General features: G+C 36.0%; 1 protein-coding gene across 3 annotated transcripts in view; it reads left to right on the top strand.

Annotated features, from left to right (window-relative positions):
- Window positions 1-23,610, top strand: part of LOC120626354 (SH3 domain-containing kinase-binding protein 1) — a 35,882-nt gene that overhangs the window by 2,233 nt on the left and 10,039 nt on the right. For 2 of the 3 annotated variants that reach the window (XM_039893853.1, XM_039893852.1), the window contains exons 3-11: window positions 2,070-2,175; window positions 2,507-2,642; window positions 5,754-5,936; window positions 12,495-12,630; window positions 15,688-15,814; window positions 17,711-17,817; window positions 19,666-19,848; window positions 20,732-20,817; window positions 21,291-21,501. In XM_039893853.1, coding sequence (XP_039749787.1) covers window positions 2,070-2,175; window positions 2,507-2,642; window positions 5,754-5,936; window positions 12,495-12,630; window positions 15,688-15,814; window positions 17,711-17,817; window positions 19,666-19,848; window positions 20,732-20,817; window positions 21,291-21,501 — 1,275 coding nt within the window. Of the gene's footprint in view, window positions 1-791; window positions 852-2,069; window positions 2,176-2,506; window positions 2,643-5,753; window positions 5,937-12,494; window positions 12,631-15,687; window positions 15,815-17,710; window positions 17,818-19,665; window positions 19,849-20,731; window positions 20,818-21,290; window positions 21,502-23,610 lie in introns of those variants that run through there. The other variant, XM_039893854.1, reaches the window with a different exon arrangement.

Below are 23,610 nucleotides of genomic sequence, written 5' to 3'. Positions count from 1 at the left end.
TATCAATACTTTATAGAAATAAATTAATGACAGATCTCCTACCTGCTGTCCCACCCTCTTGGAAATTTATCTCATTTTGGTGGAATAAAAAACAATAATATTAAAACACTAATGTTAGTTCACACACATGTTAAAACACATGTTTAAAACTTATTTAAATTAATTTAATCTTGTTGTGCATTTTTATGGTATTTTTATATGAAAATGAAATATATTAAGTTGATTTTATATTAATTTCTCTATTTAATAGAGTATTAGTGATACTTTTATTGTGCCAGTACCAACTTCAAACTTATCTTAATAATTGAGCAAGTAGCAACATATAACATGAATTATAATGTAATAGCAAAGGATATAGTATAAGGATATTAAGTTTTTTTTTTTAAAAGCATATTTTCTTTTTTAAATGTCATGATAAGTGTTAGAATAAGAATATAAATAAATAAATAAATGTTGATTTCAAGAACATTCAGTACTAATGATCAATTTTATTGTATTTCCAATTACTAGATTAATAAATAATGATTGTGCATGCTATCTAATCAAAAGTGATAAGTTTCGATGTCACTCTCATAATGCTAGTCACCTTAACTACACCTTCCTTATATTTTGTGGTTGTAAAACTAATGACTCAACTGGTCTACTGAATATTTAACTTGATAGATTCAAAAACTTTAAAATAAATAAGTTACAAAGTGTAGGAATTAAGTTATGATATAAAAATATATTAAAGTAATAATTGTAATAAGTCGAAAAAGTGTGTTGTGATTTTATATAATTAAATATCTATATAATGATTAGTGCCACTTATAACTAGACTTAAAAGAAGCATTAAGGGGATTTATCATCAGGTTGGTGGTATTTAATTTAGTGAAGGTTGACAATGGATTTTTCGAGTGGCAAAAACAATGCAATCGATGAGTGCCATAGCTACCATATGTTACAACTTGGCGATTACAGTTGTAATAGCTCTTTTGATAATTATTTTTTATTTTATTTAATTTTGATTAATATTGTTATTAAGTATGCATTTAGTTTTTTTGATAAATGGGTAGGTGGGCTCGATCACCGTAACGCAGTTTTATACCCTTACAGTCAATGTCAAAGTCAAAGTAAAAATATCTTTATTCAAGTAGGCCCATAGGTGGCACTTTTGATGCGTACATAAGAATTCCACGGTAGTGAGATGATGGCGATAACCACACTCGTAAACTTAAAACTAAAGCTACGAGGGTTCCAAACGCGTCCTGGTCTAAGAAGAAGCCCACAACAAACTTAGCCGGGTGTTTTTTTATTTGTTATCACCATGTCATTTTAAATTATTAGAAGAGCAACCTGGTTACGTAGTCGATTACGTAGTCTTTTATACTATAATAGGACTTTTCTATAAGCTTACGTTTAATACAAACTTTGAACTTTTTAAGAGACATCTCCAAGATGTCAATTGGTAGTTTATTGTAGAATTGTATGCAATTTCCTTTGAACGTATTATGAATTTTATGTAACCTAGTATATTGCACTGTAAGTTTGTTCTTACTTCTAATGTTTAAATTATTGCAGCCACATTTTTTCTTAAATTTAGAAATGTTTTTATGAACAATTTTAAAAAAGGTGTTTTATACAACCACTATGCAAATGCTATGTTGCAGAGAAATTACGGAAAAAGTTATATTGATGGAAGACATTCATGTAACTGAGGGGTGAAAAACATTTATTGTACGTAAAGAATAGGGTGAGGTATTGTTGGGAAAGTCACTTAAAAAGTTGTTTTTTTTTATTAAAGTTGATTTTGAGATTTGGATTTGTAAATTAGGAAAAAGTGCTATCCCCTTTCACTTTTCAGATACAGTAAAAATTCTGATAAAAATGAAGCTTAGAACGAAACAGAAACAAATTAAATATGTTTATTAAATGTTTTGTAGTTTTTTATATTGTTTGGGAATTACTATGATTTTAAGTCTTTGAGAATTAGCAATTTAACAGGATACTGAATGCGTAGGACTGATGCACCTTGCCAGTTTTTTATTTGCATAACCTGTTTTATTGAATTTGTATAATATTTTTAACAGGCCGGGAGGAGCGCAAGGGCGTTGCCGAGCCGTCTTCAGCTACCAACCTGCCAACCCTGACGAGCTGCCGTTGTGTGTTGGCGACGTACTTGAAGTTCTTGGAGAGGTATATCCATATTACTAAATTTTTTTTATTTCTTTTTATTATTATATTGGTCAACTTAAGAGTAAAACTATTAACGACGACTAGGTCACTCACCTCATCTCAAACCACACAGAGTTTATGTGACAAGGTATAGATTAATGATATTCATTTTAAAAACATATTTTTTTTTTTATATTTTGACCACTGTTGTATTCCTAAGCGTAAATACGATTGAACACTGAATCTAAAAAAAAAAAGGCTGTTCTGCACTGTTAGAAGTTATTTCATAGCACGATGTTATAGAATATAGTGTAAACGTAGATGATGGTGTTTGTTTGTTGATTGTTGGTAGGTAGAGGAGGGGTGGTGGCAGGGGCGGCGCGGAGTTCGGGTGGGCGTTTTCCCCTCCAACTTCGTCGTGATGCTAGAACCGCCTCCCGCGCAGCCGGCGCCATGCGAGCCTGCGCCAGCACTGCCGCCCAAACCAGGTATAATATACATCATTATTTATTTATTTACATACCCAGAGAGACATAACAGTTTCCCATGGCATTTAAGATATGGTAACGCACCGGTGCTTAACATTGCTTATCTAGTTACGATCAATTCTGTGTTGTTCAGTTTTGTGGTTGAGCCGAATATAGGTAGTATTCAGCTCCACCACTGATCTAATCTTGATGAAATTTGGCACATATATAGCGTACATCCTGGAGATGGGCATAGGACATTTCATTTCGGGAAAACAATAACTGAGAACAAGATGTAAAATGGCAACGACGCGCCTCTTACGCAGTCGCTCTACAGAACCCGATGTAATAAACTTGTAACCATATTGATATTCTTGTGTTTAAATAAAAATACACTGAAAACGATATATATGCCTTGCTAAGCTAAACTAATAAGGTATGTGACAAAGATCGTCAGAAGTTTATAATCAAAATGTATGTTTTTCCGTTATATCTACAATCTCTTTTGAACCTTCAATTGAGTAATTCTTTCCTCGCAATTGCTGGTGTGACCGGAACCGATGATATTATTCAATTTATTTACCGCATTTATTGAAGCGATGTGTCAACGTTGAATTGATTGGGATGTTGTTTATATTTATGTATAATTTGTTATCTTTTATTTTTTTTGATTGAGTGTGATTAAATTGTAACTTGATCAATGAGAATTCTTGTATAAAAGTCGGTCTTTGTTCGGGTATAGGGTTCTGACCTTAATGGATACTGCTGTTTAAAAGCAACTTTTAATAACCCGTGCTGTTGCTGGAAGCAAGCGTTATCTACAAACCAAAGCAACTTATTTAAACGAAAATAACACGTGTAAGTAGTACTTATAAAAGTATTCTCTTTTAAAATTTATATTACCTAACGGAGATTTATTCGTAATTTTTATTAGCTTTCACCCGCGACTTCGCGTTTATTTCGGGATTTAAAAGTTCCGCGGGAATCTTTCGCTTCCCCGGGGTAAAAATAATTCCCACGTTTTCTCCAGGATGCATGTTTCTAGGTCTGCTTCATCGTTCACGTGTAACAAGTACGTAGGTATTCTCTTTTATAAGCTTTATTAACGACGATTCGTTATTTAAATTTTATTGTTAACTAGCTTTTGCCCGCGCCTTCGTCCGCGCTTTATTTATCAATTGCGAGCGAATTGTTCGTTTTTTGAATCTTAAAGTATCGGAAGTCCATCTCGAGGACGCATGTTATTTATGAGCAAAATTTTATTAGGGTGGATGAATTGGTTGCGCCTAGGTAACAAACAGTATAAAAAAACAGACTCACTTTGTCTTATGGCTACACGATGTGTATACACGAATAGTCGAATACCCTGGTTATTTATTTAGGTGCTCATTTGCGAGTAATGTGCTGATGAATGAATGAATACACTTTTATTGTACACCAAAGAAACAAAAAGTAGTTACAAAGATATAAATACAATCAAGAGAGTACAATTTGGTGGCCTTATCGCTACATAGCGATTTCTTCCAGGCAACCAATGGCGTAAAAGGAAAAAACGTAGAAAAGAGGTAGGTGGTGCAATAAATAAGATTTAAAAATTATACAAATATATAAATATAAATAAAATATATATATATAAATATATATAAATATAACTATAATATATATATAAATATATTATATATAAATACAAATAAAATATATAACATAAATATCTATATAACTGCTGCTGAATGCTGATTATAAAACCGAAACGTCAGTTTACTGTGAACTTAAAATTCCTACGAATAAAATTTTTCGAAGCCAATAATTTTAATCGACACTAATATCATTGTCATTCATTTTTCATTGCTAAGCATTTTGAAACACTTTCCGTGAATACTTACTGAATACTTTTTTGCTTATTATAATCGTCATGGAAAGGATGAAATTGATTGAACAACTATCAAACATATAAATTTACTATCATAATATTAAAAATGGCAAATGGGTTTTGTACAATCGGGGTTATACTTGCCTCGTTAATCAATTGGTTCCTTTTGTCCTTGGTTCATTAGGTCAGTATCAGTCTGGAATTAGGAAATTGGCACGGCTCTATTCCGTGACTCTGACTGCACTACGGATCGTCTCGGTTATTATTACACAAAATTTCAAATAAACTAATGGTTTAGCAACGTTAACATCGACTTCACTCTCGGGGTGTCGAGTTTGAGTACCAGCACGCACCACTAACTTTTCTAAGTAATATGCGTTTTAAGCAATTTAAATTGTATTGCTTCAACGGTGAAGAAAACATCGTTACGATATCTGAGTGCTTGAGTGTTCTCCATAACGTTCTCCATAATGTACTTAAAAGAGTGTGGAGTCCACCAATCCGCACAGTGCCAGCGTGGTGGACTAAAGCCTTAAACCCAATCGGGTCTCCTTCCACAATGATAGTTGTGGAAGGAGACCCGTGGCCTGTAGTGGGCCGGTAATGGGTCGATATGAAGATGATGATGAGGGTATTACGTAACGTGTGCCATTGATCATCGGTGCGCCTGCGCAGGCTTGCGGCCCGTAATCTTAGTTATTATTATTATTAAACTCTTTATTTGTAAACCACATCATTAACATATATAAAATACTAGCGTACTCAGCCCGCTTTGCCGGGCTAGATTTTGCTTTATTTTAATTAAACAATAAACTTACATCATTAATTTTTTTTCATTGTAGTTGACAGTTTAACAGTTCAAAAATAGGAGTGCTCCGATCGTCACCAAACTTTACAGCATTACTCGCTAGGTCAATCCGGAGATTCCCTGAAAGTTTCATTGAAATCGGTCCAGCCGTTTCGGAGCCTATACGGAACATACCCACACAATTTCTCTTTTATATATACATAATAAAAACAGAAACATATCGAAAGAAGTAGAATACAAAAGGCGGTCTTATCGCTTAATAGCGATCTCTGCCAGGCAACCTTTGAATTAGGACAAAAAAGAAGCGGAAAATAGACTGCTGTTGGTACAAATTTTGAAATACATACATGCGAATAACTACATACTAATACATAAACAAGTGCACACAAATAGATCAAAAGTACAGTAGTAGTTCTTAACTAGCAGAAAACATTAACGTTAAATATTGTTACAGTTAAGGAGCAATGCCGCGTGTTATTCCCGTACGCCGCGGTAAACGACGATGAGCTTACTTTGGAGGAGGGCGAAATTGTGAACATCGTGTCCAAAGACGCGCCGGACCGCGGCTGGTGGAGGGGTGAACTGCACGGGCGGGTGGGCTTGTTCCCCGATAATTTTGTCCAGCTATTACCGGCTTGTGAGTACCTTAGTTTTTTTAAGTATTTGTTGCTAATGCACAGCATAAGGTTGCGTTTTGAGTTTGCGGCCATTGGCCATATTGTTAATATTAATTGGTAATCATTTAGTTAATAATCTTTTATTAACAACTAGCTGTTGCCCGCAACTTCGTCCGCGTTTGTTTTTGTTTTTCGAAAGACATGTGGCGTTTGATTTAGGTGTAATTCTAAGCACTTTATGTATTTAGGATAGCTAAGCCTTAAATGACAGGTTGGCTGCCGTCCGCTGAGGAGTTGTGTCCACTGTCCTCTATCTCCAATCACATTCATCAGATCTACACAAAATTTGGGCAAAATTAAAAAGACATTATAACCTCTAAGTACAAAAGTGATTATTTAAATCGGTTATCATTTGCCGGCGTTATGGTGTAAAATCGTCAAACACCTTCTACCCCTCTACCAAAATAACTGAGCTTAATTTCGGGATAAAAAGCATCATATGTTAATTCTAATACCTTCAGAAATATGTGTACAAAGTTTTATGTAGTTTTTGCGTGAAAGTGTAACAAACAAACTTACATTCACATTTATAATATTAGTAGGATAGTGTATGGCAATAAAGGATTTTTATTATTATTAAATTTGATCTAGGTATAGCCAGGGGGTTGGGATGTTAGTTTATAAGTAAAGGGTTGGCTTGTATACCGTACAGTTTCGTCAAGTTATTACCAGTTTGATAGTGTTTTAGTTTGCATCCGGATCATTTCGTCGCGTTATTGCTAGCTGGTTAGTACGTTAGTTCATAAGGGTCTGCTTGTATCCAGATGATTTCGTCCAGTTATTGCCTACAACATTAGACTTGACTGCAATTTCTTCTGGTGGTAAGTGATGATGCATTCTAAGATGGTAGCGGGCTAGCCTGTTAGGGAGTATGGTAGTCATACCCTAATCGGTTTCTACGCGTCATCGCCCCGGAGCAATAAATCGCTTAGCGGCATGTCTTTGTCGGTAGGGTACTTACTAGCCACGGCAAACAAGACCAGCCCAGAGAAAATTCAGAAATTATAAATTCCCCAACCGGGAGTCGAACCTGGGATCTCCTACTTAAATTCACAGCGCTCACCGTTGCGCCAGGGAGGTCCTCAAAGATAGGTCGGCAGGTCATTTTCCAGACTTTCTATGGGTTGTCTGTCTGTCTTTCCGTCCGTCAGTTTGACACAACTTTTTTTTCTAGGAAATGGCTTGAAGTGCAGAGCTGATCCTTCTAACGAATAATAACTTATTTCTGTAAAAAATTCAAGATTCTAGTTAACCGAAATCATAAATATAAGCTTCCAAAACGTATTTTCATATTAAAATCCCTGGCTGAATAATAAAACCTACGGGGTATCCGACGACCCGATGACCAACAATTTTGTTTATTACAAAAGTTATTCATCTAGGCACAAGTCATAAATAAACAAGTGAGAAATAACAAGTCATTAATAAACAAGTGAGAAATAACAAGTCATAAATATCTGAAGGCCAATGATTTGATCATTTAAACCAATGGACATCCGCTGCTAGACATAGGTCTTTGGTAGGGAGTTCCAAATACCACGATCTTGTGCCGCTTGGTTCCAGCGATTTATTGCGACTCGGATGACATCTATTCAAGTCGTCGTGGGTTTACCAACGCTACGTTCACCTGCCGATGTCAATAATCACACAAAAAAGACCCCAACTTTCATTGTTGCTCTGAGCTAAACGCCCCGCTCATTGCTATTTGAGCTTCGCGACTTACGATTCGCGGTTGTTGAGCTACCGACAACGATTTCACCTTTGTATTTCTGAAAGCCAAAAATTTAATCGAAATTTAAAAATGTGCTTAGATAGGGCAATAAAAAGGTAGAGAGGCCAATATGCTATTTAAAAAGGTTCCATTTATAGATTCTTAAAGCGGTTTTTATTTTTTTTTCTTATAAGATTTAAAGTTTATAAGCAAAATTATATAGGAATGTGGAGATTCGTAGAAGAACCAGAGTTACAGACATAGCTCAACGAGTCGCGAAGCTGAAGTGGCAATGGGCCGGGCACATAGTTCGGAGAAAGGATGGACGTTGGGGTCCCAAGGTGCTGGAATGGCAGCCCCGAACTGGTAAGCGCAGCGTTGGTCGGCCTCCAACGAGGTGGACAGACGACATTAAGCGCGTCGCAGGTAGCCGCTGGATCCAAGCGGCTCAGAACCGTGGAACTTGGAACTCCCTACAAAAGACCTATGTCCAGCCGTGGACGTCTATCGGTTGATGTGATGATGATGATGAAGCAAAATTAGTTTTCCCGTCCAGTTTCTCTCCAACGCAAGGAACCCTCAGTTCACAAGTCTAACTAGTTCTTAACCGGTTTTCTTATATCCCATTGCTGGGGCGTGGCCATAGGGCTTTTTCATAGGAGATAGGATTCACCCTCACCTTCAATGCTGCTCCAATGCGGGTTAGCGTACCTAAACGATTGTTAACACTTGTAGCAAACGGCTTAACGTGTTCTCCAAAGCACGGGGGTAACAAAGCCAACCTGGACTGGTACTGGGAATTTCTAAACCGAAAAATCCCTATACCTAATCATCCTAACCTTGAAATAGCACCCAGGACTTTCTCATCTCTGCTGGAATATAAACACCGTAGGAAAGGAATATTCCTTTCGCAGCTTAGCGTATAGCATTCTGTAACTGAAAAACTGAAATCTTTTGGCATCTCTTGGTACAATTATTTAGAGTTCCAGGACAAAACAAGAATCTCCTTGGACAAGTTTATAATAATTTAATTAACAATTTAATACACTACAGGGTACGGGTCTCCTCCCACAATGAGAAGGGTTTAGCTGGCCAAGTGCGAATTGGCAGGTTTCACACGCCTTTAAAAACTTCTTCTTCTCATGGGCCTGTCTCCGTACTTTGTTGGCCTGAACCGTCCGTTATGTGGGAGAACTTATGGCTAACTCCCAGAAATGTAGGTTTCCTGAGCTTTCCTTCAACGTTAAAGCGAGTTACGTTTTAATTGTTTAAATTAAAAACGCACATAACCCCGTAGGCCGAAGCACTGGGCCGTCGTCGCTTCGGTTTCAATTAACATAAACCAAAACAAAAGCATGCCTGATCTGTGACAGATTAGTAGATTACGTAAAAGTTGTTACGACAGTGTGGCGTCACAAGGTCAACTGCATCTATGTGACAACAGCTTCGATAAACATTTGCAGCGTAAATTTATCCTAACGAATGTGTTCAATATATGTAGTCTTTATTTTTACACATAATTTACTAAATGTTTTATAAGTGTATGTCCAATGAAGTTTTTGTTCATTTGATTTTTACTCAAAAATCACTGCTAATACTAAATTATAAATCAAAGTGAAGTTGAAGTGTGTATTTGACCATTTAATAAAATCAATAATGCCTAGTCCATTACGAATATTTTGTTCGAATATGTGCGGAAATATTATGTGCGTTTGGCTCTTTGCGCGGGAAACGTAAATATGTGTAGGGTGTAATGTTTACATATTACGAACAACCGGGCTTCAGATGAAATCAAACATGTTTTAAAACAGGGGGAGGCTCTCTCAATTTTACTCTTTTATAAGAATGATAAATCAGAATTAAGTGATTTAAGGTAATACTATTATAATTTCTTGAAGTGAAATATTATTATAATTTCTAAACTAAAAGATTATATTATGAAGAAAAAATTATATTATAAGACTGTTTTGTTAACATAATTGTGCACTAAGAATAAGAAATCTGCCATAATGGCACTATTTCGTCATCTCTCATATTTTTAAGTCAGGAGGAACAAAAAACCGGATGGTTAGTTAGACTTAAAAAGGATTGTGAGTCTATCTTATAATGCTACACAAAACTTTTCAATTATTACATCGCCTCACAAATACTTGAATGATTATTTGCTCAATTCTGATTTTAATCATACTTGTGCAATTTGGTTTAGTGGACAATGTCATAGTTCATTCAAATTTGCAATATGACCCAGACAAGTTAGTAACTTTCACAAGTCTCATTTAATATTAAATGAGATTTATTTTTAAATAAAGACATTTTAAACAGAAATTTTCTATTCCGAGTCGATGAATTATTTATGAAGTTAAATTTGCTACTTTTATTATATTTTTTACGTTTTGTACTTCTATCAAAAATATAGACAATACTTTCCCAATAACAAGTTATGTAAAAAATGTTCCTTGAAATCGTACTGGTAGTTCCTGAAATTAGCACGTAGTTTTTTTTTTATAGTTATAATATTACAATCATTGAGTTAGTTTGTATATATGTTTGAATGCTAATTATAACATGATCGGAACTACAAAGTCGTCCGAAAATTATTTATGGTGTAATTTAAAATTATTTATTTACTTTTTTTCTTATTTGACGTTGGTGAAACCGCATAGTTTGACGTAAAATATCTTATATTATATATGTATAGTAAGGATTCTGAAAAACATAACTGACGTAATCCCATAACCGATTTGCATAACGTTGATTACCCACGGAGTTAATGAAAAGCCTGTACAATCTTCTTATAATGGAATAGTGATACTAAATAGAGACACAAAATTTAGTATTAGCAGTTTTGCTCGCCTACTCAGTTTGAGTGCTCGATGTTCTGCTATTGACATTTCTCATGAAGGTTGCGACTTGCGAGTGGTCGGAGTCGTGATTTTGCGTAACCTTACCTCATCGTATCGTGCCTTTGCGCCTTATTTTAGTATTTTAATGCTGTCGAGTGAACGTCAAATTTATATTATTCAGTTCGCAGTTTTCCTACAGCTAAAATGGGAGTAGAAAGTAAGTTTAAGTGTTTATCCGAATTAAGATTATCCTAATAATAATTTTTAATAATTATTATAGTTTCGTAATACTGTTTTATGAACTATTCATGAATTCAAACAAGTAATGTTTAAATGGGAATGTAATTATTTAAGCTTATGCAAATGTTATTAATTTTATAGTGTCTATTATTTATATTATGCCTCTGATTAATAACAATAACTGTAAAGATGACTTGTATTTCAACTTTAGGTTATCCGAATACCTATTTAAATTTATTAACACATAGATAGTGTTTATTAGTCGTTGACATTTCTTTCTATTAACTGCGTTAGTTAATGCTTTGATCGTGATTTCATCGTGAACTAACAATTAAGAAGGCGGTAATACGTTTATTTTAATATGTTCGTTTATAACATTTAAACATATTTGGAATGAACAAATTTTAGGCTAAGCGACAGTCCGTGATTAGAGTATAATGTAAACTGGTGTTGAACTTTATTGACTTAAGTTTACGCGTGTTATTTACCTGAATTATTTATTCTATAATTCATTCAGACATTACGCTATAAGTGTGCATATAGTGTAAGTGAGCGAGAGAAGAGAGAAAAAAGTTTGCAGTTAACCAGATTTTCTTACTTTATTCAAAACTGAATTTACCCAGACTAGTTTTGGATAAAATGTTTCCTAACGTGATGCGTGAATATTAATTCCTACCTTAGTATTATATCCAGTTTTAATTTAGCATTGTATGTAATTTATTCAAATCTCTTTCTCTTGTGAGAGAGGAGGTCTGTGCCCAGCATTGGGGATGATAAAAGACTGCGGAAAATGATGATCATGAGGTATTTAATGTTGCATAGAAATAATTAAAAAAAAAAATAAGAACTAAGCAATGATATCTATATTATATACAGAAACATTGTTTTAGAATTTTTATAACCACACATTTCTAAAAGTCCTCTTCTAAAACACCCGGGACTCACGGTATCTGAGCGTGTTCGACCTTTAATTGATCCCGACACTTATCGTCCGATTAACTGTGTAGTCAAACACTTAACCATCAATAAAATATTATTTACTGACTTAAAAAAAAAAAAAAAGATATACTTAGGTTTACTCCCGTTGTCACTACAATAATCCATATTGTTTTTTTTTTTTTATACACAAAGTTCCTCTAAAACACGCATTCTACGCAAGTTCCATTCCGATACGGAAGCGTCCCCAGGAGATGAGATGACTATAATGCACATTGACAAAGTATTTGCATGTCTTCAGTCGGTTCCTCAGTCATGAGGGACCGACTGAAGAGATGCTAATACTTTGGCACTCCTATGGCGAATAATATAAACTTCTATATTATTTGGATTAAAAAAGTAATTTTCTGCCATGAAAACCCAGTTTTGTTTCTACCGGCGCGACAACTTTAGAACACAAATTCTGCTATTGTGACTTTTTTGTAGGTAATAATGAGTAGGTACCTTAATCATGTAGTACACATTTTTATTGTATTACTAGTAGTTTTTTCAGCGCACGCGAAGTAACGCCAAATTTTAAAAGACAAAATTTTGCTATTTTGGATAACGTTATTGCAATTTTCTTTTTTAAAAATAAATTATAGCCTTTGTTATTTCCTGTTAATTAAACTTTCTTTTGGTGAAGAAATCGTTAAAATCGGACCAGTATTTTCGGTACAAACAAAAACATAATATTAGTATTAGATATAGATAGATTGTTGTGATAAATTGCCATTATATAATTACAGTAACTCAAGAGATCGAAGAAAAGAAACCTGAGCGGCCGCCAGGGAAGATCGCAAACGCAAATCCACTCTATCCCATTCTAAACAAATATACAGAGAAAACTGCATCTATCAAGGAATTGACCACATCTAAAGTAAGGTAGGAATCATCTTACACCTTTATTAATTGCGCAACAACAGTGCGCCTCGTGTGCTTAATTTACGAAACGTAACACGGTAGTATCGTTAATAACGTACACAGTTAACGATTGGTCGTCCACATAAAGTGTCCAAATTTACGTTTACACCGATATGACGTTTGTTTATTTTAATCTTAGGTTACAGTTACCAGCGTTATTTTCCCTTTTCCCGCAATATAAAGTTGCTTTATTCCGGTATAAGTTAACCCTTGACTGTCTCACCTGGTGATGAGTATGACGCAATATCAGGTTCGACGCGAGGCAGGAAAGTGAGACGTCTTGTAGGTTTGAACGATACTTTAATTATCATGATAATATTGAAATACAGTTGGTTATATAGAGATCTTAAGTCTAGGGACCATCACCATCTTATAACTATTCTTGCACTAAGTTAAAGATGGCAGGGGGCTAACCTTTTTGAAGTATGGCAAAAGATATCCCGATCGGTTTCTACGCGGCATCGTAATGAAACGCAACGTAAATCGATAACGTAGGCGACACATCTTTGTTAAGACCACACCACAGATAATTCGGTTAAACAAAATATCACAGCTCTCACCACTGCGCCATGGAGGTCGTCAAAAACTCTGGCAAGGTTACTGATCTAAACGGTATAAATAAAAAAAAAACTGAACCCTACTCATCATCATCATGAGTAAGATTTGTAGCGTATTTAAAGATGGCCTTGGCCAGTAATATCGGCCGCCCAATTAAATAATTGAAAAAATAAAATATACAACAGTTTGATGATTTGAATGATGATGAGTAATGAATGAAAAACTAAAAAGTTATGCAATACTAGAAGTGCATACAAGCGGCTTCGTCAGCTGTACTATTTCCACACTAATGCAAAAACGTTTATGCGTGGAGACGTTATAACAGAATCACACTTTAGCTTCATCCCATAATAGATGTGCCATGCGGCTTCGCTCGCGTAATTTTGGGAGGCAGCGTACTGCTACATAGTCTACACCTATAGTAATATATGAGATTTTTTTACAAAAAAATGTTTAGCATACGTTATTATTTTTTTAATGAAAAGTATACGATATTATTTCTAATACCTCCAAGAATATATATAGAAAGTATAATAAAAATGTATAGAAAGTTTCATGAAGATCGGTTTAGTAGTTTTAGCGGGAAAGCGTAACAAACAAACTTACATTCATATTTATAATATTAGCAGGGATAGTAGGGATAGGCATTAGGCCTTTTTCAGGAATAAAAATTACATTTAGTCAAAGTTCAGCTTGCGCCGCCCCTCGCAGCCTACCGCTTCGGGCCCTTATTACCTTACGTTATTTACCTAAGAGTCAAAGGGCCATTTATGGTCTTGGGGGTAAATAATAAGTTTATGTGTAAGATATTATGACTTTGGACTAGCATATTTATTTTTCTTACGTCTTTATCTATTGCATTTTGTTTATGTTTCGTGCCACGTATTTCAGTTTATAACATTTGAAATGAGTCAACACTGTATCAACGTAGCGTATGAATGAATAGGCGACATTTCCGCCTTCAATACCTGCTCAATACTTTACACAGAATTGCTTTGCAAATGCGATAGGCTTGTTAGAACGTACTTTCATGGATATTATCACTCGCTGCAGAAAATAAAGCCACCTAAGAAATTGTTTATTATTGCATATACATTTTTTTTGACGAATTTTCTGGCGCAACCGTTAGCTCTGTGACCTTGTAATGAAACAATCCTACCGGTGTTACGGAGTACGAAATACCGCCGTGATTTCCTGTTCCAACTTATGTATTTTTAAAACACTGAAAACCGTGGTCCGTTTTTTACAAATCTCGTGGAAACCGTTTGTTACCCTTGCCCAAAATGTACATGTGTATAAGATGTTTATACTGATCAATATGGAAGTAATCAGTTTAAGTACATCCCGGTAAATGGGTGCCATTGTAGAGTTTTCTTTTGTGGGAAACTAGCTGTTGCCCGCGTTTATTACTGTTTTTTACAAAACACATATTGGATATATAGTAGCCTATGTTACTCTCCGTCCTCTCAACTAACTCCATGCCAAAAATCTAATTGATTTAGGACTTGGTTAGGGCGTGAAGGAAAGACAAACAAACAGACAAACTTTTATAATATTAGTAAGGAAGTAAGAATTACTGAAGCGTAATAGCATCTACTTCGTTCAAATATCCTGCTTACATAATGTTACACTATGCAGGTAGTATGTTTACTCTGAGGCGCTAGTCACATATGACGTCTGGGGTTCCATAACTGAAGGTATGTGGAAAACCATCGTCTATACTCGTCAACACCAATCAATTGTCCAATCAAGCAGTAGTAGGAGAGCTCTTTGTGCCATTATTTATGCCGCATAACAGCGTTGTTGCAATACTATGTTCCGATCTGAAGGGCGTGTTTGCAAATGTAATCACAGGCTTAACACCTACGCCTCAGGTTTATGGACACAGGGCGTCATGTGGCAGGACGAGTACCTTGGTTGACCAGCTTATCGTTGTCCAGTTTATAGGAGATGGTTGATAATAATAATAATTATGTATATACATAACAAGTAAACATTTAAACAGACCCTCCACAATCGACTGTCACAGACAGTGTGCAAAAGTTTTAAAAAATAAAAAAAACTATATTTAAATTACATTACAATTTAAAGAATAAAGACACAATAATCGAAAAAAAGTAATTCTGTTATTTTAAATAAATTAGGCAAATAATACACAATTACAAATGTAGTTATACAGTTACAAAAGTTAACGAAGTAGCTACGAGTATATTACGGTCACTAAGGTATTCTTATACTCTATAATAGTTTTTTTTGTTGAGTTTTAAAAATGGCTCGCTTGAATTTCACCTGTCATCAGGTGGGCCATCTGCTTGGTCCTCCGATTATTATTGTATAAAAAATATTTCAATTTACATCTTTCCGGGGACTTTATATAGCTAAGCGTTTGGCTTTGACCACTAATTTGATAGAATTCTATTCCAGCACCTCTTGTACTTATTAATAACTATAACTTTCCAGCTTGCACAAAGAAAATACATTAAGCAAAGAAAGCAGCACACAAAATACAATTACGCACACAAACAAAAGTGAATCGGAGAAATTAATACACAATGAAACAGTAGTAGATGGAATCCTCGATGGACAGGTGAGACATTTTAAATTATTTTTTTTCAATATAAAAAATAATTATGTTTTATGTACCGCGGAAGCAGTTATTCTAGGCCCAGAATTAAGAACATCCCGAATCCGTGTAAACGACTAATATTGAAGCATCAAAAACGACTCCACTTTAGTAGTGTTTCTTAAACAGGTCACCCTATTCATTTAGCAGTTGACAGTAATTGTTTTACCAATGTTCGGAACGTTTACCATAAAATTGTGTTAAATGGGAAAAGCTTTTGAGCTAGCAACATTCCGCGGGTGTAAATTGAGACTTGCTCGTTGCGTCATCTCTGTTTTAACACAGTCTGTTGGACACAATGCACTGCATGTAATAATGGCTGAATGAGTATACTGCATGTTCTTAATTCTGTTATTCCAAGATGCATTTCCGGAATAGAAAGTTCTATGTCTACAGCAGGGCTAGCACGGGCGGTAGATGAAAATTATATCCCCCGATTGTATCCCCTGACATGGGATATAATTGACGAGTCCACCTGCTAAATCACTGGAACACGGAATAGGAGAAGTTTACCCCCGTTTATTAATACACATATATTATTTGGATATTATTTCCACTTGTGCGTCAGTGCTCTGAGAGCTGATAAAGCTAAATTTAACTAAAAGGAAGGTACATTTTTATCCTTTCTCCAGAAGATAATTGTCTACTGCCCATGCTTTGTTTTTTTGCTTTGATTTAGCTGAACAGAGAGTTATGCAAACAGACACACTTCCATTTTAATATTAGAATGGATGTGACAACGTTAGGGGTTTTATATTTCTTACTTTCAAAAAATTAAAGGACTATAAACTATCCTGTGTCACTGAATCAACGTATTCGTATTAATAACAATAAATTGCCACAAAAAGTCAAGTTATTGTATTACAAACGGAAACCTTACGCGATAATGAGGAAATAAAATATTTCGTTATAAACAATATTGCAATCGACTGCATAATGTATAACAAAGACAAAGACACCTCCCGGTGTCTTAGTCGTTTATCAGTCAGAAGCTAAAATGACGATTGTTCTTAGTGACTATTGTTTTTCAGACTGTGGCCATCTTTAACGATTGTCTACTAAGCTTTTGGCAAAAGTGGTAATTGTGCTATTAATCAAGAACAATGATCTATTGTTATCCTTAACAAATTACAAATTTCTAATCGGAAGATATTTTAAGCGATTGCTCAGTAGGGTATCAAGGTCTAAGATAATCTGTGAATCAAAAACACATTCGTTTCGGCTAACCGGTTTTCTTACAAAGTAATCTTTTGAAAACAAACTGATTTTTATTTCATTACTATATGCTTTTAAATGTTTATACCGTATAGAACCTTATTATTATAATGTCGGACTAATCTTATGCAGCGGTGATAGCCTTAGTGGTAATACGACTTGGGCTTCACTTCTTCTGTGTTCTGTTCGAATAACAGCATGCACCTATAATTTTTGTAAGTTACGTGCGTTTTAAGCAATTTAAACTTGCTTTAACGGTGAAGGAATACAGCGTGAGGAAACCTGTATGCCTAAGAGTTCTCAAAAACGCAATGCCAGAGAGTTTTAAAACACGCTGACATTTTAAACTTGCTGACAAAACACTACTATAATTCATCATATCAACCGATTACCGTTCCACAACAGGGCACAGGTTTCCTTTCACAGTGAGAAGGGCCGTAGTCCACAACGCTGGCCCATTGCGGATCGGTGGACACCACACGATGTTTTCCTTCACTGTTGAAGCAAGTTATATTTTAATTGCTTAAAACGCACATAGCTTAGAAAAGTTAGAGGCGCTGGGATTCGAACTCGCGACCCCGAAAGTGAAGTCGAAGTCTCCATCCTATCTATATACATATGTATATTATATTCTTTCATTTCTAGATAAAGAAACCGCCAGTGCCATTGAAAAAGAGCCCCACACCAACATCGAGCGTCGGCGGTTTGTTTAGTGGGCTCAAAAGCAAAATTATGTTGTCTTCAGAAAAGACGTAAGTAATCGTTGATTTAAAACAATACACACGTCAGTACACGGGCTATCGCAAAGTAGCATTCACGGTAAAGCCGCCGTCTGCGTTCCAGACCCTTATATATTATAACTATAATTTTAAAACCCCCGTCTTTCAATATATTGTACATTATTCTACTAGTCAAGCCCTTGGGCGTTTTGTGGTGGCTGCCATCTTTTGGATTTGAAATTTGTCATAGTGTATAGTGTTCTAGAATAGGGTTCTAGCCTAGGGGGTAAGGCTTCGGCTTTCCTATCGTGGATACCGAGTTCGGACAACCACCATAACTTTTCGGAGTTAAGTGCGTTTTTAATTCAATCAATTTAAATATCACTTGCTTTAAACGGCGAAGTAAACATCGCGAGGAAACCTGCTTACCCGAGAGATCTCCATAACGATCAAAAGGGCGTGTGAAGTCTACTAATCCACGCTTGGCTAAACCCTTCTCATTCTGAGAGGAGACCCGTGTAGTGGGCCGGTAATGGGTAATAGGGTTGATGGTGATGATAGTATTCTACTAGTCAAGCCCTTCCATTTGATACCCATATTGAGGGAGTTTTAAAAGAATACGTAATCCGCCATTTTGTAGCGGTGGCGTGCTGTACCGATTTTGATCAAACATAGCTAAGAATACTCCCGACTAATTAACCTTTCAACACAAAAAAAAACCAGAATCAAAATTGGGTCATCTGTCCGTGTGTCAAACTTAACGAACCGTCGTTTTTGCGTCGTCGGTTAAAAAAAGAAAGAGGCCAAACATGATTACATGAACATATTCGTGAAATGCGATACCAGACACACATATAAATCACAGAATATGTAATCCGCCATTTTGTAGCGGTGGCGTGCTGTACCGATTTTCATCAAACATAGCTAAGAATACTCCCGACTAATTAACCTTTCAACACAAAAAAATACCAGAATCAAAATTGGGTCATCTGTCCGTGTGTCAAACTTAACGAACCGTCGTTTTTGCGTCGTCGGTTAAAAAAAGAAAGAGTCCAAACATGATTACATGAACATGTTCGCGAAATGCGATACCAGACACACATACGCATACACGTCAAACTTACAACACCCCGTCGCTTTCGGGGGTTAAAATAGCATAACGTCGAAATAGATATGCAGTGTTTTGTAACACTTTAGAACGTTTTGTGACAGAAATCGTTCGCGAGTACTGCCGCCATGCTTATTTCTCCAAACTAACAAACACTCGTTTGCTAGTTTGGGAATGCTTGAACATGTATTTAAGCTCAGACTTGTCTCAGCTCTAGAGTTTCGGGCTTTTGGCAGAACTTTTCTAGAATAAAAATCAGAAGTACAAATGAATTTAGGTACATTTTGCTTTAGCCATACAGAGTTTAATACACGAAAACTACTCCTAGATTGCGAGTGAGTGAATCTTGTATTCAGGTTACAGGTACTTTCTCGTTTCCTCGATATTTATTTATTTAAAAGCAAAAAAACGTGTCAGCTTTCACGGGGACGCCTGGCAGATGTGAAACATCGAAATTGTTTTCTGTAAGTTATTGCAGATATTGCATCATGAAAAGATAAAGCATTACAATTTTTTTCCACAAATAAAAATGATACAACCAAATACATAACCACTCCTTTTTGTAAGTCGGTTAATAATGACTGTTTTGTTACAGAGTTAATATTCATTTTTATTGTTACATACGAAATACAAAAATTCAATCATATAGGGTGGCGATGCGTCGCCACGCCTGTGTCGCCACGCCAAAAATCAGGTTTACCCTCCGCCTGTAGATGCTTCACACAAAGTTTAAAAAGGACAAATAATTAAACAAACAATTTATATGATTCCAGAGAAAAGTCTTCAACAACTGTATCAAGTGGCAGTAGCAGCAGTGGTGAGTGGGACCGCACCGACGGCAGCGCAGCCAGCAAGACCAGCCCCACCGCCAACACCAACGTTAACGCCAACAACACGACCAACACATTTGACCACATCGAAAGGAATTCCATACTCAATGATCCGAGAGCCGGGAGGTAATTGAAGTTGATTGATTATTGCCGCAAAAGCTGTACTTTTATACAATAAGATTAATTCGCTATAATCCGCGACGACCAGTATATATTATTACAATTTGTATATATTATTAACTAGCGGTCCCTCGCGACTTCTGTCCGCGTAGAAGTCAATGATAGACAACCTTAAATGATAGACATATGCTGTTGCGGACTTTTCTTAGAACTTTGAAAAGGGAACAACTGTCATACATGATTTTGTCGAAACTTTAACCGTTTACGCAGCGTACGCAGCGAAAGCTCTCGAAAGGAAAAAAAAAAACCCCCGATTTTGATATTTCTTCATTGGTGCTATGCTCCTATTGGTCTTAGCGTGATGATACATAGCCTGATGAAAATTTTAAATTAGACCAGTAGTTTCTGAGATCATCATGTTCGAGTAAACAAAGAAACAAACTGTTCAGCTCTATATATTAGTATAAGATGACACCAATTGTCCAACATTTCCTGCGGATGCTAACTACGGTTTAGAAGCAAAACGTCCATAAAGAAGTTCTAAGTTACAGTGTATAGATTTGTGTGGTTAACCTGGATGATACCAAATCATGATTATTCATATATGTTCATTTTTGGACGCAATTGACAGAAAATATTTGAGAGCAACTCATTTTTCCTGATGTTGTGACGTTGAGGTCTGTCACTTTGGAACCGCGCGAAATGGATTAAAAAAAATATATATTTTTTCCAATAATTTATGAATACATTTAGCGCAGTAATAGAAAAAAAATTTAATGTTGTTATAATTATATCAACTACAAATCACGTGGAAACCGTGTGTTTTCTTGTATAAAAGATAGACGATGTTACTCTGTGTAATACATACAGACTTAATTTTTTTTCGCAGAGTCAAAGCGCCTCGACGGCGACCGCCTAGTCAAATCTTACGTGATGATACGCCGCAACAGATAGGACTGACCAACGGACATGAAGGTATGGATCACTATATAAACGTTATTTCTTCTTGTCTTTTCTTCTTCTTCTTATTAATATAAAACAATTAGCTGTTTCTGTCGTCCAGGTTTATTATCATATTTTTTTACCTGTGAAAATAGTTTGTTTTCCTGGTATAAAAAGTAATTCGACTTGCAGTCACTCAACTAACACCATGCCAAAACTCTAGTAGTTTGTTTGCTTAGTTAGGGCGTAAAGTAAGGATAAATACAATTAAGGATAAAACACTTTCGCATTTATAATATTGGTATGGTTTACAGGGATTGCCGTGCGTGTGTCTCGCAATAATGGCCGGAACGAAACGTTTTTATTTGCTACAAAGTCCGATGGTTTAGAAAATAGTTTTTTTTTTTATATAGAATTCGTTTTAGTACCATTAGAAGTCAATAGTACATAATAATTGTATGTCCCTGTAGCTGGACCAAGAAAATATGTCTTCTGTTTTATTCTAGTGCCCACGGAAAAGCCAGTATCAGATAAAGCAGAGGAAGTCAGGCCCCGTACGCGCGAATGGGAAAAACACAAAGCGCCGTGGATGGAGGAACTAAAACTGAACCAGGCGAAGAAAACAAGTTTTGGGTCTGAAGGGAAATCACGTTCCGTTTCCACTTCGTCGGAAGCGAGCGGCGTGGCTAGCAAAGCGGGCGGCGGAAGTACAGACAGGTCAGTAAACATCATCATCATAGTGCTTGACCGACTCCCTTCAAAAATGGACGTTTTTCAATTCGGATGTGACTCCTCTTTAAAGGAAGAGTCGGTCAAAAAAGACGGACGAAGCAGAAGGCCCACTTAGGCGGGAGAAAACATTTTATCCCCCGATTTCACCCACTGACAAGGTAACTAAAAAAATATTACTTGTCAACAGGCCAAAGCGCAGTGTCAGGAAAAGGAGAAATTTACCCGTGTTTAATATACGTATAATGTTTGAATATTATACCCATGCGCTTATGCTTAGAGAGTTGATTAAATTGTGAGAGAATAAAATTTATGCCTTGTGGAGAAAAATGTCTGCTGCACCGATGATAGTGGAAACCATTGCCTATAAGACGACCAACTAGAGCGACAGTGTACGTCGCACTCCGCAGGGTACCCTAGGAACATTCCCTACATAGTGCCGCTCTCAGTGGCGTGTGTAGAGGGTATGCAGGTAAAATTAAGAAAATCTCCAGTGCAAGTTATCAAAACTTTAGGCTTTTTATAACTCTTACAATGCCTATCCTCATGTTTTTCATAACCCGTACCTACTGGAGTTGTTTTTAATTTTATATCATATTTTATGCATACCCTGTATGCACGCCACTGGCCGCTCTATGCTAAGGCGTAGGTGTTAAGGCTCATGTGCCTCTTATAACACCGGCAACATACCCCAGACAGAAATAATCATGGCGCTAGTAGTACTTCCCTGAACGAACGTTGTCAAATAATACTAAAAACAAAACATTAACTTATTAAAGTCCCACTGCTGGGTAAAGGTCTAATAGAAGGGTAAGAGTCTTCATACGGCACCATTGCAGGTTGGGTGGATTGTTATAACTGGTAGTAACCGGGACTGACGGATAACGTGATCTCAAGCACGGGTGTATAACGGCGCACTTCCAAATTCTGAGCCGAGATACTCCATTATTACTTATGAGAATAATCACAGAACCTAGAGTCTTGATATTGTAATCAAACCTGCTTACCAATGGACCAACGATGCAGTAAATAAAAAGGGTTTCACTAGAAGCAGACGGACGTCTAGACATGACAGGCAGGGTGGTAGGCGCCAATTCCCTAACTCTGGCTTTTTTTCATTATCTCGTAATCACACTTATGTTTACCGATGTAATAAATAAATTCAAATATGCTAATTACTAAACCAACGCGGCAGTCATAAATAGTCATACGCACTCGAGGACACGAAACATGAGAGCGTATCTTCGCCATTCGTGCCTTTTTCCCCGATTTTAGACGCTTTTTCAAGCGATTAAGAACTGGGCGCGAATTTTTGCAAGCGTGGAAAAGTGTCAGTTCTTGTCGCCACAAATTCCCTAAAGCGGTCTTAATTTGCATAACAACTGTTCCGAATCTCCCGGTGGATTTCGTATAACTAGGGTCACAAAATATGCAACTAGTACTAATAAAACACATATTCTAATGTGTAGAGTTTATTTCACAAACTGATACATCCTCAAAGAGTGTTGATGTCCTGCCGGTGGCCCTTCGTAAATATAGTTCATGTTGGAGACATATAACACCACACATAGCGTGGGATAAGGGAAATAACAAAAAAAAACAAGTTCAGAGTGGCTAAAAAAGATCTTGCGATCTCTAATGAAACTATCTATTTTGGAGTGTGACAAGTAAGAAAGCACTTGTACACGAAAACATAAATAATAAATATATTACGACAATACACACATCGCGATCTAGTCCTAAAGTAAGCGTAGTTTGTGTTATGGGTACTACGATGACTGATGATTTTTTTTTACCTGATAAACATTTCAGGGCTTGGCCTTAAGATTCAGAAAGCAGGGTCGATCATCAAACATATTTTGCAAGAATGGTCATTATACGCTTACCTAAATAAACTAGAAATATTTATTTCTTTCATCCAAGCAATAATAGTATTGAAATTTTAAATTTCTCACGATAAAATAATAGATTCACAACGAGTTCCAAGGTATGCAAGGTCAAGGGCTTGTAATAAATGGTACTTTAACAGTGATCTAATCATTGAGTCATCATTATCGCTTAGCTTAGAAGCAAAGATTATTGGAATTTGTATTAGTT

This window comes from Pararge aegeria, chromosome 9 (genome assembly GCF_905163445.1).
Source record: "Pararge aegeria chromosome 9, ilParAegt1.1, whole genome shotgun sequence".
Classification (NCBI taxonomy): domain Eukaryota; kingdom Metazoa; phylum Arthropoda; class Insecta; order Lepidoptera; family Nymphalidae; genus Pararge; species Pararge aegeria.
This window is presented reverse-complemented; position numbering and strand designations above follow the sequence as displayed.